The 18897-nt window shown below is 41.8% G+C and overlaps 1 protein-coding gene across 1 annotated transcript in view; it reads right to left on the reverse strand.

Moving 5' to 3' along the window:
- Positions 1 to 16633, reverse strand: part of IGBP1 (immunoglobulin binding protein 1) — a 38387-nt gene extending 21754 nt beyond the window's left edge. Inside the window, exons 1-5 of the mRNA XM_060137842.1 lie at positions 16135 to 16633; positions 15460 to 15753; positions 6905 to 7100; positions 5254 to 5333; positions 4429 to 4541 (exon numbers count right to left, since the gene is read on the reverse strand). Of these exons, the coding sequence (XP_059993825.1) occupies positions 4429 to 4541; positions 5254 to 5333; positions 6905 to 7100; positions 15460 to 15753; positions 16135 to 16418 (967 nt within the window). The 5' untranslated portion in view covers positions 16419 to 16633. The remainder of the gene's footprint in view (positions 1 to 4428; positions 4542 to 5253; positions 5334 to 6904; positions 7101 to 15459; positions 15754 to 16134) is intronic.
- Positions 16634 to 18897: the final 2264 nt, after the last annotated feature.

Raw genomic sequence — 18897 nt, forward strand, 5'->3', positions numbered from 1 at the left:
ATATAGAAAACAAACTTGTGTCTACCAAAGGGGGCAGAGGAAAGTGGGGAGGGACAAATTAGGGGTATGGGATTAACAGATACAAACTACTATGTATAATATAGATAATCAACAAGGATATATTGTATAGCACAGGGAATGATACTCATTATCTTGTAATAACTTATAATGGAGCATAATTTACAAAAATACTAAATCATTTTGCTGTACACCTGAAACTAATATTGTAAATCAACTATACTTCAATTAAAAAACAAATAGAGGGGCTTCCCTGGTGGCGCAGTGGTTGAGAGTCCGCCTGCCGATGCAGGGGACACGGGTTCGTGCCCCGGTCCGGGAGGATCCCACATGCCGCGGAGAGGCTGGGCCCGTGAGCCATGGCCACTGAGCCTGTGCGTCTGGAGCCTGTGCTCCGCAACGGGAGAGGCCACAGCAGTGAGAGGCCCGCGCACCGCAAAAAAAAAAAAACCCAAAAAGAACCAAATAGAATGCACCTCTTGTAGACAGCATGCAGTTGAGTCTGGTAATCAATCTCTGATTTCTAATTTGAAGGTTTACTCCATTTATATTTAACATAATTACTGACATGGCTGGATTGGGATTTACCATTCTGCTATTGGTTTCCTATTCATCTCATCTGTTTTTTGTTTCTCCATTCTTTCTTGCCTTCCTCCCTTTTAATTTCTCCATTGACTTTATAGCTTTCTCTCTTTGCATTATTTTTAAAAAATAGACCTTAGTTTTAGAGCAGTTTTAGGTATACAGTAAAACTGAATTAAAAGAACACAGCGTTCCTATATACCCCCTGCCCCACACAGACACAGCCTCCCCACTACTATCAACATCGAGCCACAGTGGTACATTTGTTATAATCAATGAACCTACACTGATGCATCATTATCATGCAAAGTCCACAGTTTACATTAGGGTTCACTCTTGGTGTTGTACATTCTATGGATTTGGGCAAATGTATAATGACATATATTCACCATTACAGCATCATACTGAATAGTCTACTGGCCCCCAAAATCCTGTGTTTTGCCTATTCATCCCTCCTTTTCCTCTAATCCCTGGCAACCAATGACCCTTTTACTCTCTCCATAGTTTTGCATTTTCCAGAATGTCATGTAGCTGGAATCATATAGTATGTAGCCTTTTCAGATTAGCTTCTTTCACTTAGTAATACGCATTTAAGGTTCCTCCATGTCTTTTTATGTCTTGATAGCTCATTTGTTTTTAGCAATGAATATTATTCCATTGTCTGTATGTACCACAGTTTATCCATTTGCCTACTGAGGGCATCCTGGTTGCTTCCAAATGTTGGCAATTATGAATAAAGCTGCTATAAACATTTGTGTGCAATTTTTGTGTGAACCTAACTTCAACTCATTTGGGTAAATACCAAGGAGCATGACTGCTTGATAGTATGGTAAGAGAATGTTTAGTTCTGACAAACTGTCTTCCAAAGTGTCTGTACCATTTTACATTCCCACCAACAATGAATGACAGTTCCTGTTGCTCCATTATCCATGCCAGCATTTGGTGTTGTCAGTATTTTGGATTTTGGCCATTCTTATAGGGGTGTAGTGGGATCACTGTTGTTTTAATTTGCAATTCCCTAATGACATATGATGTTGGGCATCTTTTCATATGCTTATTTCCCCTCTTTATAATCTTATTTGGTGAGGTGTCTAAGGTCTTTTACTCATTTTTAAATTGGGGTGTTTAGGGACTTCCCGGGTGGCGCAGTAGTTAAGAATCTGCCTGCCAACGCAGGGGACACGGGTTCGAGCCCTGGTCTGGGAAGATCTAACGTGCCGCAGAGCAACTAAGCCCCTGTGCCACAACTACGGAGCCTGCGTGCCACAACTACTGAAGCCCAAGTGCCTAGAGCCTGTGCTCCGCAACAAGAGAAGCCACCGCAATGAGAAGCCCACGCACCACAACAAAGAGCAGCCCTCACTCAATGCAACTAGAGAAAGCCCGTGCACAGCAACGAAGACCCAACACAACGAAAAATAAATAAATAAATAAATAAAATTGGGGTGTTTAATTGAGGCATTACTTCACTATCTCTGGGACCCACTTTCAAATGCGAAGGTGACAACAATTCATATCACTGTTCTTCTGTGTGTACTTTATCTCTGGCTGCTTTTAAGATTCTCTTTTTCTTTTGTTTTCGGCAGTTTGACTATGATGTCTCTATGCTTGGTTTTCACTGTATTTAAAACCTGCTTAGTTAGGGCTTACTGCTATTTCTAAATTTCTAAATTTGTGTTTCACAGATTTGGGGAACATTTCAGCCATTATTTCTTCAATTTTTTTTAATGGCCCCTTCTCTCTCTTTATTCTCTCCTACTGGTATTCCAATTGTACATAAGGTAGACCTTTTTACATTGTTCCACAGGTCATTGAGGCTCTTCATTTTTAACCAATCTTTTTTTTTTCTTCAGATTGGCTTATTTCAAGTTAACCAACCCTTTCTCCTGTCATTGCCAATCTGCTATTAATCTCATCCAATTTAAAAAAATTGAAATATAGTTGATGTACAATATTATGTTAGTTTCAGGTGTATTACAGTGGTTTGACATTTGCATACATTATGAAATGATCACCATCATAAATCTGGTAACCATCTGTCCCTACACAAAGTTATCACAATATTATTGACCACGTTTCTTATGCTGTATATTACACCCCCATGGCTTTATTTATTTTATAACTAGAGGTTTATAGCTCTTAATCCCCTTCACCTATTTCCCCTCTCCAACCTCCCTCTCCTGTGGCAACCACCCGTTTTTTTGTCTGTATCTATGAGGCTGGTTTGATTTTTAAACTTCAGATATTGTATTTTTCAGTTCCAGAATTTTTTGTGCATAGTTTCTACTTCTCTGAGATTTCTTACTTTTTCATTCATTACAAGTATATTTTCCCCTATGCCCTTGAGCATAGAAATAAGCTGCTTTAAAGTCCTTATCTGCTAATTTCAACATCTGAGTCATCTTCGGGTTGGTCTTCATTGATTGCTTTTCCTCTTGAGTATAAGTCACGTTTTCTTTCTTTTTTTTTCCCATACGTATAGTAGTTGAGGACTGAATCCCAGACTTTTTGAATGGTTATGTTGTAGAGATTATGAATTCCGTTTTGTTCCTCTAAAACATACTGATTTTTCATTTTAGTTAGTTTTCATTTGTCTAGAACGAAAATTCAAAATTCTGTTTCCTCTGCATTGGGCAGTAGCTGGATTATCCATTCAGTTATTTTAGCTCTATCTAGGGTGCTTGGAGTAGATCCTGTATAGCTTAGTAGTCTGCCAGAGATTTGGGCAGGCTTTATACAATTAGGGCTCCTCCTCTGTGGTTCTCTCCTGGGATATCTTCTCAGGTTTCAGTTGCTACAGTCACCCTGAACTCAGTTCTCTCCTTCCTCATCCGATAAGACTGGTTTCTATCCAAGTTTTACCCACCTCCATATTACAGCAAGTGCAGCCTGCCCATGGGTGAAAAGCTATAAAAAAAACCAGGAAACCTTTTCAAATGACCACTATTCTCTTTGGTACAGTGGAAACAGCATTGGAAGTGGGAATTTTAGGGCCTGTATTAACATCCTAGCCTGGCCACTTTCTAGCTATGTTTACTTTGGGTTAGTCCTCAGACACCATTTCCTCATTCTAAAATGGGAATAAGAATGTTTGCTTCATGGGGTTGTTAGAGTATCAAGTGAGATCATACATGAGATAAGGAAAATAGGCTCAGAGGGGCTAGATGATGTCCTATCTAAGTGGTAGGAGTAACTGGTTACTCCAGATCTGTCCATGCTTTTTCTGCTATGCCATATTGCTTCCATCTTTCTAATGACTACCAGCTCCACCTTTCCCTCCCAAAGACACCTCCAAGTACCTACCATGATCTAATTACCAAACTGAGCACCAAGAACACAGTAAGCCAAAGTCCTTGCCCTCAGGAAGTTCCAAGTACCGTTCCCTTCTTATATAAGTGTTGACTGCCCTACAGTCTATGTCTGATTTTGGTCACTCTCAGGGCCTTCAGATAGCTGTTTTGATATATTCTGTAATTGTTATCTATAGGAGGGGTTGGTCTGATACAACCTACTCTGCTGTTACCAGAAGCAGAACTGCTATTTATGGATGTTTGGCTTTGCTGTCTAGCTGCTCAGTCTGTTTTTATGCCATGATATTTGGAGAAATTAAAAAACTATGCTGTCCCACTGCCCCCATCCTCCCAAAATCATGTGCTATTTAATAATAAATGAAACAACATACTGACTAGAATCTTTCTATTACTCAGAATCTTTGTCCAGATTTCTTTTGCATCTAAAGGGCAACAATACTTGGTCTGAATTTAATTGCTCGAGAGTTAGGGACCGGTAGTGTAGTAGTATAACGACTCTCTTCCCACCCCTCCATACCTGATGTTTTCTTGGCTATACCCTGATCAGGTAATGCTCCAAATTTCCGATGCTGTTCATACCAGTCATTCACTGTCATAGATGCCAGACTTGGATAACCAGCTCCAAATACTCTGCAAGAATCACACTGCATTTAGAAAAGTAAACATAAAGAGCTCTATTAAAAAGCCTCTTCTCTTTAGTGATAAAGCCTGTGTCTGTTTCATCCTTGCTCCCCTACCCAGCTATCTTCTGAGGATTTGTGAAAACTCCTGTTACGATATGTAAAATGAGGCATCCAGGAAGGAGAATTAAAGGCAAGAGCTTTCATGAGAAGATAAATAGCCCAGAATCATCTCCCAGTAAGCAATCCTGGAGGCTAATGCCCCACAGAGGAGTGATGATACGATGGAAGGAGTATTTATACTTGGAGGGTATAAAAGATACACAGAGGAAGAAGACTCTTCTGCCACCCTACGGAAAAGCATCCCAAAACTCAGAATTAAAACCTAGATAGGCAAACATGTCCTTTTGAGAACTGCAGCTGAAGGAAACAGTGGGAAACAATTTTAAGGTCTACAATTCTCCCTTAGATTCTTTTCTTCTTTCTGTTTTTAATTAGTTAATTAATTAATTTTTGTTGGTTTCCTTTCTAGCCTATTTTTAAGCTCAAGTTTGTGAGGGAAATGTCTGATGAAGACAGACAGAGAAAGTATCAGAGGAGATACCTCTGATGCAAGAACAGCCTCCCCAGGTGAAGCCATTACCTTCTGTTACTCATGCACTGTAAATGAACCATAAAAGCAGGGGGCTTGCAAAGGCAACCCACTTTTTAATACTACCTACTTGGCTTGGGCCATGTTCCGAGTGAGAACAAACGGTTTCATTGGAGGCCTGTCCTGACGAGATGAGTGAGAAGTTGATGCCTAAAAAGGAAATTAATTATCAGAAGTGTACTTGTCATTCTGCCCATCCCACTATGCAGGCTCTTATGTCTTTAGGTGCTTGAAAAGCCCTATTTATCAGTCTCTAAGATATATTTGCAGAGTACTAATGGTGGAGGTTGGTTAGCTCTCCTGAGGTGGCCCAAGTATCTTGCTGGAAAGGGAGCAAGAGAAAGCTCTCCCAGGAATCATTTCACCACAAGTGAAAAATTACCTGACTTTAAAATACTCCCCTCCAAAGAGGAAGATTCCAAAGCCTTCTTCCATGTTCCATCTAAAACCCTTGAGCTCAATTTGAAGCCCCTTTCCTTAGCCTGGCCTTCAGTGTTAAAGTTGAATTATGAAGACCCTTCTGCTAAAACCCTGTCCAATGTAATTTTGCTATTAATTGTCATGAGCTCCCTAGGGTGTTTTAGAAGTGGATGTTCCTAAATGCAAGGGGGGAAGAATGGGTTAGTATCTTTCATATATAGGTGCACAGAAATGTTTCAAGGAAACTTGGCTGTCCGGGGGCACACCAAAACAAACTATGGTCAAAAAAATGTTCACTTGGTTCTAAACTCCATCACTTCCAGAGCCAATCCCAATACCAAATGAGAGAGCATAAAAACAAAAAACTAAGGAGATGGGAGGATCCAGAGGAGTCCAGCCTCATGATGCTTGAAAACCACTCATCTAGATATGCCCAAGGGGCCTTAAGGCTTTAGAATACTAATTGTTCATTCTTTGATCCCTTCACACAGAGAAACTAGGTTGATGTTACCCTGAGGCAAAAGCTCCTGGGCTAATTAGTGCAAATCGAATTAGCAAGAGGTTTCTCTGAGGACTTAAATGCCTGTGACTAACTGATAAATTCAACTCAATTCATGTTATATTCTGAACCAAAAAATAAGTGGTAGCAGAGCCTAATATTTTGAAGTAGCAGCTCCAAAACACAGTTATGATCTTCAGAGACAGCCAAAGTGGGGTTACACCAAGTTTTCTTTACCAATATGCCCGACATTTTGTGCAGAGATGTCCTTGCTGTGTTTCATACTTGGGTGACCTAAGGTGTGAGGGTGTATCATTGTGTAATGTTAAATCCTGGTTTCTCCCCCAACCTAAACACATTCCATGTCTTTTGCTTTATCTTTTTACTCTTTTCTCTCTCTTCTCCAGTTACACTCTTCTTCTTCATTCCCATCCTATCCCTCTTCCTGTTTATTACAGTCAAGCACAGGTTTTCAAGGCCCACCTCCCTATGCCTTCTTTCAGGAGTCATGAGTGCTCACAGCCCAAACCAATTTTCACTTCAGAGAAGCCTCCTTCCCTCCTGGCATGTCACAAAATTACAAAAGACTGGAAGTGTGTTACAGGTTAGAAAGCACTGGGGAACAATACTATAAACTAGAAAGAAAGCTATCCTAGTGAACCTTCAGCCTTCCTCCACTAATCTTAATAAGAACAATGATTTTATGGAGACTTAAAAGGATTTTAATTCGATTACTCTCTTGTAGAAGATCCAAATCTCTGACAGTAGCTTTTTTAGGGATATAGGCAGTGACCAGGCTTACCTCTTTTGAAGAGTCTTTTCCTCTCAAGATCTTTATCTCCTGGTCAATGCTCTCAATCTCTTCTAAGCTGATACCAATCCACCTTCGAAGGTGAAGGAGGTAATATTCACGAACACACTCATCATCTGCTTGACCACTTTCCACAGCAGATTTCAGTGCAGACAACCTATGCTCCACCTCCTTCTTCTGCTTGTATCTGTTCCACAGAAACGCATTAGCCATGAACTTAAAAATAAAGAGGTGTTCCTTCAAAAGAAGGACACAATACAATTTTACCTTTACAAATGACCAGGTACACCGATTTCCATTTAGGCAAAAATACAGATTCTATACCTCAGAATTTGCCACCAAGTCAGTTCTCTCAAGACTACAAGGCAAGGAAGGGATCAGCAGAAGCTGAGAAATACATCCTGAAACCAGAAAAAAATCGAAGTAACCTGATATGAGCAACTCTTCCCATCGTATTTTGAGATGGGAGTGCCTTAGTAATTCTATGACATCAACCTTTACTAGGTTGGGTGCTTAGTATATACAATGTCCACTTGGGAATTACAGCTTCAAATAGTCATAGGATCTTAGGGGTCATTTACCTGCCATTGATGCAGGAATTCCTTGTGAAATAGCCTAAAAAATGGTCATCTCTTCTTTTCTTCTGGGCAAAACATTTCCAGCTCCTCTAACTCATCCTAGTATAATTTGAAGACTCATATCTACCCTGCCTGCCCTTTTCAAGATGTATTCTAGTATGTCATCTATCACTCATTGGACAACTATTTACCGAGTACCTATTGTGTGACAGGTACTGTTCTCAGTGCTTGAGACACAACAGTGCATACAAGAAAGTCCTTGCTCTCCTGAAGCTTTCATTCTAGTGTGAGAAGACAGACAAAAAGAAATAGATGAGTCAGGTGGTGGTGAAGTGCTCTGAAGAAGCAAAAAAGCAAGGTAAAGTGGATAGAGTGATGGTGTGAAAGTACGGGTGATCAGGAGAGACTTCTTTGAAGAGATGACATTTGAGCACAGACTTCAAGGAAATAAGGATGGAAGCCATGCCGGTATCTGAAACAGTGTTCTAAGGGGGAAAAGCAAATATGAAGGTCCTGGGGTGGGAGAGTGCTGGCCTGACATGTTTGAGAAATAGCAAGGAGGTCAGTGTGGCTGGCATGGCGTGAAGAATAATAGGAAGTGAGGTCAGAGAGATAGCCAGGGCCATAATTTGTAGAATCCTGTAGGCCAAGAATACACGAAATATCAAATGTCATGATATTTTGAGAAGAGAAAGCCACTGGAAGCTTTAAAATAGAATACATGAAATGAACTTTTTTTTAATGGACTACTCTGTTGTGTGTAGACTGTGGGGGGTGGTGGGAGGCAAGGGTGGAGCAGGAAAATCAATTAAGAGGATATTGCCACAATCCAGGCGAGAGACAACGACTTGAAATAGGGAGGTGGTGAGATGTGGACATAATTAAAATATAACAGTATTTGTTGGTTTATTGGATGTAAGGTCTTGAGGCAAAGAGAGGAATCAAGGGAAAACTCCACAACTCCCAAGAGAAGTATCTTGAAATATCTATGTCTGGAACCCCACTCTAGTCCTCCAGAATCAGATGCTCCTCTGTGGGTGTTCACCCAAATCTGAAGTTCTTAACCTGAGGTCCACGGACAGAGTTTGGAGGGAGGGGTGTTCTTGAACTCCCCCAAATTTTGTATAGAATTCTACATGTATGTTTCTTCTTTTTTTTTACTGGGGAGAGGTTAAGGAGGTCCATGACCCACAAAAAGTCAAGAACCTCCACTCTGGAAACATTCTTTATTATAAAAACTTTTAGGCTCTTCTGCTCCTTTTAATCAACAAGTGGGCACTTTATGTAATGTTACAAGTAACTGTCACAGCACCATCATAGGTGGCCTTCTGAGTAAAACACTACACAGGTCAATTCCTAGTTCATGAATGCTATTACAGATATCACTTGAGAACATTTAACTCTGGTGCCACTCGGTTCCTGTGCTTCCTTTTTCATCCTCTGCATGCATGTGGTCTAGTCACACTCTCTGGTCTTTCCTTCTTCTCTACTTCCTTTGCTTCTATGACTTTGCTCCTAGTCATCTTTGGGACTTCTAAGTTCCTGAACTCCTATTCTTTGAGGCCAGTGTTTTTTAAACCTTTCTGTCTTAGCAGAAGAACCCTTTCTTCTTATGAGAGCTTATTTGGAACTCCAGAAAGTAATAAAAGATAAAATCCGCCTTGGTTAAATCAGAGGAGGGCTCCCAACATGCCCCCTACCCAGGCACTGTGGTAAAATCTTAGGGCTCGAAGCAACAGATTGTAAACCACTGTCCTAGACCTTTGTCACTGTTCTAGATTTCCTATGGTGAGCCGTTGCATGCAAACACTCCCTATCACCCTAGAATCCCCCAGTGCTTGTCACCCTTCTGACTCTGGGCCACTTTCATCATTCATTCCCCTTTTCTGTTCCCAAGCTGCTGAAGAGAGGTAACGAACTACAAATTTGTGTCAGATGAGTCAACTACAAATTCATACGATCAAACTTCAGCGGAACGGTCACTCTTGTTCAGCTATCTTTTTGCTCATCTTTTGTGGATCCATGCCAACATCATGCTCACCAGATGGCCAGCCAATGTAGAAATTCAATTTCCCTTTTTACCTTAAAATCTCTATAGCTTCACCTTTCCTCCTCTCCTCTTGCCTTTAAGGAGCTTATGTTGTCTTTACCATTCCACTTTGGCTATCAATCCTGTCTCCACCCACACTCTTCCAAGCCTCACTCAATCAATCATCCTCCCTGTCATTAGCAGTTACAATTTTTCACCCTACTGGTGCCTTTCCCCTATCCTAGAAACACCTTCCCTCAATCCATGTTCTGCCTTTTCAAATGACCACTCTTCTCTCTTTTCTAAACAGCACTAGAACTGGGAATTTGAAGACCTAAGTTTAAAGCCTGGCCACTTACCAGCCATGTAACTTTGGACAAGTCAGTACTCAGAGCCCATTTCCTTATTTCTAAAATGGGATAATATCTGCTTCATGGGGCTGTTAAGAGGACCAAATGAACAATACTCACGAAAGTGCTTTGTAAGCAGCAATATATTGTTATCTGATGGGAAAAATTGAGGTTAAGGGGGGCTAGATGATGCCCCATCTACTAGGTGGCAGAAATTGGACTGGTCACCCCAGGTCTGACTCCAAAGCCCAGGCTTTTTCTGCTATACCATATTGTTTCCATCTTTCTGATGACCACTCTATCTGTCCTTCCCAAAGATACCTCAAGTATCTACTATGATCCAATTACTGGTTGGGTACCAAGGATATGATGATATAATTAGGATATTAAGGATATAATTAGTCAAGGTCTCTGACCTTTAGAAGTTCCAAGTCTAGAACATAACAGATTGTTATGGCCTGATAAGTAACATAAACTAAGTGCTACAATATCTGGGAGGGGAGACAGGTAGAGAGAAGCTTCATAGAGGACATGACATTTGTCCTCTCTCTTCCCCAGGCTTCTTTCTATAAGTACTTTTACCTGTACCTTGTTGAGTCTCTTACCTCTGTTCTTTCTTTCTTCTTCCTTCTCCCTTAATTTGCCCCAAGGTTTTATCCTTGGCTTTTTTCTCTCTCTACATGTTTTTTCTTGGCAAACTATCCACACCCAGCAACACTCCTGAATTTTTACCGCTAGCAGCAAAACAGCCTGATAAGTTTTAGTTACACGTTTCCATCTGTCTATGGACATGGCTGTCCAGTTGTCACTTTAGGACCTAAATTCAGTAAATCTAAAACTAGACTCATTACTTACCCAGCTTCTACTTCTCCATTTCTGTCAAAAGAATGTAGGTACAGGGCTTCCCAGGTGGCGCAGTGGTTGAGAGTCTGCCTGCCGATGCACGGGACACGGGTTCGTGCCCCGGTCCGGGAAGATCCCACATGCCGCGGAGCGGCTGGGCCCGTGAGCCATGGCCACTGAGCCTGCGCGTCCGGAGCCTGTGCTCCGCAACCGGAGAGGCCACAACAGTGAGAGGCCCGCGTATTGCAAAAAAAAAAAAGAATGTAGGTACAGTTAATCAAGACTTACACTTACGCCTCAAAGGTGGGAATTAGAGTAGAGAAGATACGTGAAGAAACAGGTTTTGAGGGAGAGAGAGGACATACCATTTAGGTGTTTTATGTCGGATGGCCTCACTGTGTAAAGTCATGAGGTGGGGGATGAAGGACTTACAGAAATTAAATAAGGATTTGAACAATTTGTTTTCTAATCATATAAATGCTTCTTGCAAAAGTAATATCTCTGATAGTTGTAACTTCATTTTTATCACTTCTTCCCAGTTGAAGTACTATTATAACACGTTAACTTGTCTTTCTGCCCCTCTCTTCCTTTACAACGTTCCATACACATCACTTCCTTACAGTCCTCCAACCATACTACTCTTACCTTCTGCCAAATCAGACTATTCTCCATTTCCTGTACATACCTCCAACTACCCTGCCTTGGGCTCTTGCTCATGTTGCTCCCCCCTGCTTGTCAAGAATAAATATTTTTTGAGCACCTTCTATATACCAAGCCCTGTGCTAGACATACCACACAGAGAACAAGAGAGAAATGGCTACTGCTCTCATGGAGTATACATTCTAGTAGGGGAGAAAGACAAAACCCAGAAAGACAGATAAATGAAGAGCATTCCATGCAAAGAGAACAACATGTACAAAGACTCTGTAGAAAGAAAGAACTGGATCTGTTCGGAACTGAAAGAAGGCTATTATGGCAGCAGTCTAGTGAACAAGGGGAGTGTGATATATGACGAGATTGGAGAGAGGCAGATGCCAGATCATCCAGGTCTTTATAGTTAATGGCTTGGATATTTCAGGTGAGAGATGCTGGTGGCCTAGATGAAGGTATGATAGTGGAGAAAGAGAGAAACAGAAGGACATAAGGTACATTTTGTAGCTAGAAATGGCAGGCCTTGTTGATGGACTGGATGCGGCAATTCAGAAGAGAGGAACTGAAGCTAACTCCTAGGTTTCTAGCTTAAAACCTGGGTGAGTGGTGGTCTGTTTATTGAGATGGTAAAGACATGAGTGTGGGGGCACATTGGGGGATTAAAAAGCCAGCAGTTCAATTTAGGGCATGTTAAGTTTGAGATGTCTGTGAAACATCCACGTATGGTGTTCAAAGTCAGGAGAGGTCTGGGTTAGTGATATAAATATGGGAGCCATTAGCGAAAAGATAGTGTTGGTATCCCGTCTGTCAGGCATAAAAAAAAAAAAATTCAAAGATCAAGCTTTCTGGGCTCCCCTGGTGGCGCAGTGGTTGAGAGTCTGCCTGCTGATGCAGGGGACATGGGTTCGTGCCCCCGTCCGGGAAGATCCCACATGCCGCGGAGCGGCTGGGCCCGTGAGCCATGGCCGCTGAGCCTGTGCGTCTGGAGCCTGTGCTCCGCAACGGGAGAGGCCACAACAGTGAGAGGCCCGCATACAGAAAAAAAAAAAAAAAAGATCAAGCTTTCTAACCAAAGAAATGCAAATCAAAACAATGAGGTATCCTTCCTGCTTGCCCATCTGGATTTTCTAAGTGTTGCCATTCAGTACTATTGCAGTGGGACATACTTTGAAACTTTGTTATTGTGGAAAGCAATATAATTACCATCAAGAGTCAAAATATTCAAACCTTTTGATTTAGGCACTGGTCCTTCCAGAAATCTGTCCTACAGGAACAGTGACAGATGCAGTTATGTTTCCTCATAACATTACTTAGAATAGCAAATAAAAAATCAACCCATAAACAGGCTAAGCATTTGACAATAAAAGATTAGTTTAAATAATTATGATATGACTGTAAGCTGAAATACTATTTAACCATTAAATACCATGGCTTCAAAAGACATGGGGAAATCAGGATGTTAGGTTTAAAAAAAAGGATAAAAAACTATATTCTTCCAAATTTATTAACTAAAATAACTATGTATCTGGAAGGAAATACATCAGATAGTTAACAAAGCTCATCTGAGTGCTAGGATGAAGACTTATTTTTAATTTAAAAAATGTTTTGTTTTCCAACTTTCTACAATGAGTATTATTACTTTTACATTCAGGCTAACCTGTAATTTGCATTTTTAATTTGCATCCTTCTAGTCTCACCTCAAATGCTACTACATTCGGAAACCTTTTCCTTAACCCTCCAACCAGATGTGATCACTCCCTGGTCTTTGTCCACAACACCATTTGTATCTCTCTAGTGCATTTACAGTCTTTTTTTTTTTTTGGATATATTACGATTATTTGGATACCAAATTCACTGTTTAAACTATCTGTTATATGCCAACGGGCTGCCCCTACCTTCTCACAAAGGACATGATACTGAATTCCACTTCATATCAGTCTATCCCATTTCCTCAAAAATCATTCTCTGTCACTCACCAGCTCTTAACCATACTTTATTATTCTTTAAAGCCCTTACCACCTAAAATCACATTTTTATTTACTAGCTTACTGTCTGTCTCCTCCACCAAAACAAGAGCTCCATGAGGGCACGGACTTTGTCTGGGTCTCCATTACTCAGCACACAGTAAAGGCTCAATAAATATGCTAAATGAATCAATCAGTTTACAGCTCTCTAGACCAGGCCTCTCCACTGAGCTTCATGCTACAGATACCTTGACTTGAATGTCTCCCAGGCACCTTAAATGCAACATGTCTCAATATACAATTCATACTCTCCCCTATCTGTTCTTCCTCTTCTATTCCCCCATCTCAATGAGTTCCACAGCCACCCACCTACATCAGAAACATGGACATCTTCCTTGCTGCTTCATTCTACCCTACCTGTCACAACCAACTGATCGTTTTCTGCAGATTCAACCCTATAAATAAATATATCCCCTCCATCCCTTCTGCCATTGCAGTAGTAAAGTCTCATCACCTCTGTGACCTAACTGGATCTAATTTCTCCCTCAGAATGCTTCCTAACTGCTGCTAGAGTATGCTAGTTAAAATGCAAATATGACCTTCCGACTTTTCAAGGAAAAAAAAAAAACCTCCAGTGGATCCCTGGTCACCAAACAAATCTCAGGCTCTTTAGCATGGCCTAATAATAGGTAACATTTATAGAATATTTACTATGTAACAGATACTGTGCTAGCTGTTTTATGTGGTTTATTTTATTAATGCCTCTTAACCCTATGAGATAGGTACCACTGTTACTTAGACTTCACATATGAGGAAACCTGAGGCTCAGACAGGTTACACAAGTTACCCAAAATCCAATGGCTTATAAGTAAAGCTGGGTCTCAAACCCAGGTCTCTCATTCCACGACCTGTACTCAGCTACAAAGATACGACAATAGCTGACTTTGAGTGCTTACTGTATCAGACAATGTGGTAAGAGCTTTTTATGCATTTCTCTTCTATTTTATAGGACCTATGATTATCCAATTTGCCATCTGGGGAAATTAAGGCACTGAGGGATTAAGCAACCTACCCAAAATCAGAAAGATTAAATTTTGGAGCTGGGATTCAAACCCCCTTCCCAAGTTCTCAGGAACAAGGTCGTTCTTTCACCTTCCTCACACCCCAAGCTCTCCTTGGTCTGAACCCTACAACATTCTTCAGCATCATTCTTTCCCCTTCTTCACCACCCACTTTGTGTTCTAGCATCACCTAATTGCTTACGGTTGTTCCCCACCCCAGCACTGTGGTCTTCAATGTCCCTGTAGCTTTACTAATGCTATTATCTCTGCTGGCCCTCCTTTCCTCTTCCTCTAGATGATACTCCTATGCATCCTTAAACAACTCATCACAGGAGTCACCTCGTCCAGGGAGCCTTCTGGTCTCTCCTGCTCCCTCTTTGGTTAGGTGCCCCTCCTGTCTGCTCTCCCGATACCTTGTGCATTTCCCTATCACATCATTTTATAATTTATACTGTTTCTATGCCTCTTTTCCTCACCACACTGTATGCTCCTCCAAGGCAGACACCACCCATATCCATACAAACGCCCATACTCAGTTTGAATCCCCGGTGCCTAGCATAGCTCCTAAACACTGTGAGCACTCTTTTTAAAAAACTAAACTAAGAGAGTAAGCAAGGTGTTCAAGGTCACATAATGAAGCTATGCCAGTACTAAGATTAGTTCAGGATGTTATACACCTGATCCAATATTGTTAGAACAGAGTTTCTCAATCAATTGACCATAAATGGACTATAGCTACAAGATATTTGTGCCCTTCAGAGATACTTACCTCACTGTACCATGTGAGTATTGCTATGCTGTGATGTGGGAGAGACTGGGAGACACTCTGCTGAACTACATTGCTGTTGCTGGCAACCATAAGGTGCTAGGGGTCTGACAGTTAGGTATAGTCATTTCAACCAAGGCAGAGGCTTCTTGAAAAACTCAGGAGTTTTCTATCACCAGGGCCTATGCTAAATACGAACCCAAAGAGTGACACACACCATTTTTTTCCCACCCCCCCAGAAAAAAAAAACATGCACCCCTCCCCGCCAACAGCACTGCCATTGGGCAGTCTTCAAATGACCCACCTCTCTATTTTAGCCTGTCTCTGAGATGCCATAGCAACGAGGCTAGGATAGGCCATGGAGGAATCAGCAGTGTTATTTTCAGCAGAGTTGGCCTTGGTTTTGGGCAGCTCAAACTCTGCCACATGATAGTATCGGCACTGAGTTAAGTAGTTTAAAAAGTGTTCTCGAGCCCACTGCAAATGATCTAGACGCTTGCTGGGGTTGACTTGTTTCATGGCGAATGCTCCTTGAAATGCTGGCACCATCAGGTACTTCAGATCGGTGGAAGCAATCTCTTCCAAATCTTCATTTCGGCTGGAAAGAGCAAAGAGGAGGCTGTGAAGTCTGGCTGGGCATTCAAACTGTGGCCCTGGCTTCCTGGGGGAGGGAAGGGCTGGGGTGTGGGTGGGACAAAGGGAGGAGGCACCGGGAACAGCTGCCAGTTTTCTTCACTGACAGTGGCTGTGCGCTCACACCCAATGCCTATGCAAATAGCCAACACTAGGGAGCACAATCGTGTGATACTAAGTATCTCGGAAGAGAGGTGGAGAATGTAAACAATGTACACAAGGTCGCAGTGGGAGGTAGGAAAGAAAGGCTCCGGGTTTTAAAGGTCTCCTGCACCCAGGATCAATGGTTCCGCCATTGGTAACTGTTATTACCTACGTTCTCAGTCATACTACCCTCTCGCCATACCTGAACAAGTCGAGCTCCAGTAACATTTCGGCAGCCTTCTTCAGGAGGTCCAGTCCCTTGAACACCTTATCTTGGATAATCCGGGAGCCGGTGGGTTCAGTCGCGACTTCCACTTCGTCCAGAAGCTGCTTGCTGGTTTCGAAAAGCTCGGGGAGCCGCGGCAGCAGTAACTCGTCTCCGGCTGTTGCCATCTTGGGGAAGGGACGAACACGGGAAGAGCTCACTTCCGGCCCTGGGACAGATGGGCTGGGCTGCCAGCAACGAAACCGGAAGGGGCGCAGCATCGGTCCAGCGGCTCCACTGTTAACTAAGCGTCGGACAACTGCCAGAAGCGGCTGTTAGCTAAACCGAGCAACTGTTTCCATAGACTCATTTTACCAGGCTGCCTATTACCGGTAGTAGGCATCTGTTACAGACACACAACGCGCAAACAAGCAAACCCTAGGTGCTGCTTTTCGCGTGGCTACTCGTCGCCGATCCGGGTCTGGGCAGTGCCGTAGGCTCTGAAGCGCGGGTGTGACGAGGCTGAATTCGGAGCTAGGGCGGGCGCGAGAGGGTAGGCGCGGGCGCGCCCACGGAGTCGGCCAGGCGTGCGCCTTACCTCGCAAGGCTGTCCCTTGCCTGAAGGGCTGGGGCGGCCAGGGTCGTGCAAGTAGCGCCCCCCTCCGGCTTTCGTACACCCAGCAGCTGGAGCTCTGGGTTCCTCCCAGCCAATCCTCGCCTGCTCTCTTTCCCGTCGCTTCACCCCTCCTACACACACATTTAAAAGTTACTGTTACCAACCCCTTTTACACACACACACACACACACATTCAAAAGTTACTGTTACCCCTCCTATACACACACACACACACACACACACACACACACACACACTTCCTCTGTGAAAGCTTCCTTGAGCCTCCCCCGCCAAATGAAAATTTTCTGTGCATCTCTATCAGAACACCTACCACATTGTATTACAGCTAGTGACTTACAAATCTGTCTCCCTTACCACTATAAGTCTGATTAATTTTTGCACCTCTCCGGCTAGCCCAGTGCCTGGTACTTATTAAGTGCCCAGTGTCATTATATGAATAGAAAAATAAGTGATCGGTTTGGAAAGCAGCTCAATTACGCAGAACTGCGCTGTTCAACACGGTAGCCACTTGCCACATGGGGCTATTGAGCACTTGAACGTGGCTATTTTGAATTGAGATGTGCTTTCAATGTAAAATATACACCGGATTTTGAGAACTTATTACGAAAAAATAATGTAAAACATCTCAATAATTTTTACACTGACTACATGTTGAAATGCTAATGTTTTGTATATATTGGGTTAAACATATTATTAAAATTAATTTCACTTGTGTCTTTTCACTTTTATAATGTGCCTACTAGAAAACTTAGAATTACATATTAGGTTCACGTTTGTGGCTAACAGCTACTGTACAGCGCTGATGTAAAAATATAATTCCAGGACTTTGAAAGAAGGGACCTCATTGCTTTGAACAAATCAATATAAATATGTACTGATTACCATAGGACACACCCCGAGTTGTCCTAGGAGATTTAATTTAAGTAAAATGCATGTTGCCTGCCCTGGAAAATAAGCTTTTAAACTAAATGTAGTTTACACTATCATTGAGAAGAAAAAATTTTTCATGTAAAAACAACTAGAGGGCAATATAGGACAGTATATAACTAGGGGATATGTTGTACTGCATAGGTTTCTGGAAACCCAAGAAATGACAAGTCATTTTATGTTAGTAGTCAGAAAGCTTCTTAGACATGACATGCAGTCACAGAATTTCAAAGTTGGAAGAGGATCTCAAAAATCAGAGGAAAAAAACCTGAGATCAGATAAGTGACTTGCCCAACGATTTGTGACAAAGCCAGTGTCTTCTAAGTTCAATTGTTTTTACTCCATCTATCTTAAATTGAGTAGGATTTAAAAAGATGGAGAGGCCTTTCATGTGGGACAGAATGAAGCCCCAAGCTAAACCAGTGCTTGGCAAGAAGGAGAGGAGAGTGGGGCATAAGTGTGGGTTGAAAAAGCTTCCCAGGTGATTCTAATACGCCTTCCCTTGCAACCTGCTTTAGAAGCTGAGGAGGAAAGGAAGCTCTGGTGAATCACCAATTTGATTTGTCTGGTACTTCTAATGAGTCTTGTAAACTGAACTTTCAGGGTCAGCCTTGGCCAAGAATACAAAGAAGAAAGATAGTACTTGTGAAGGAGACTTAGAAACAGTAATTGTGAGACTAAAGATAATTTGTTCCTGCACGTTTGCTTGGATTAAGACATAGCTTTACTGTTGCCTAAGACAAAAAAAAATATGCAGAATTTGAATCTGGTCTTGAACTTTGTAAGCCATTTTTCTATGGCTTTCAAAATGACAGTCCTCATGAGAATCGCCAGTTACTTTCAGAGTGCATATCATATATTCACATCATCATTTTAAATATTGAATTGCATCTTATTGAGATAATACCAAGATTAAAAAGTGGTTAGAAAAAAGTAACAATAAAAATGAGTCATTTATTGTGTTTCTGTGTGTAAACACTTTATCACATTAAATCCCAGTTGTGTATGAGAGATTTTTTTAAAAATCCTAGTTTAGGGGAACCAGAAGGGCCCTTAGAAATCTTGTAAGTATAATGTCACTTAAACTTTTTGTAATAGCAGAACTCTTTTTCCAAACCAAATTTTAGACAGGCCCATAGTTTTTAAAAGGGCTGCTGTGTTTGAAGTAGATACACAGAAGCCTGCCAACTCAGCCC

Source organism: Lagenorhynchus albirostris, chromosome X (assembly GCF_949774975.1).
Source record: "Lagenorhynchus albirostris chromosome X, mLagAlb1.1, whole genome shotgun sequence".
NCBI lineage: Eukaryota > Metazoa > Chordata > Mammalia > Artiodactyla > Delphinidae > Lagenorhynchus > Lagenorhynchus albirostris.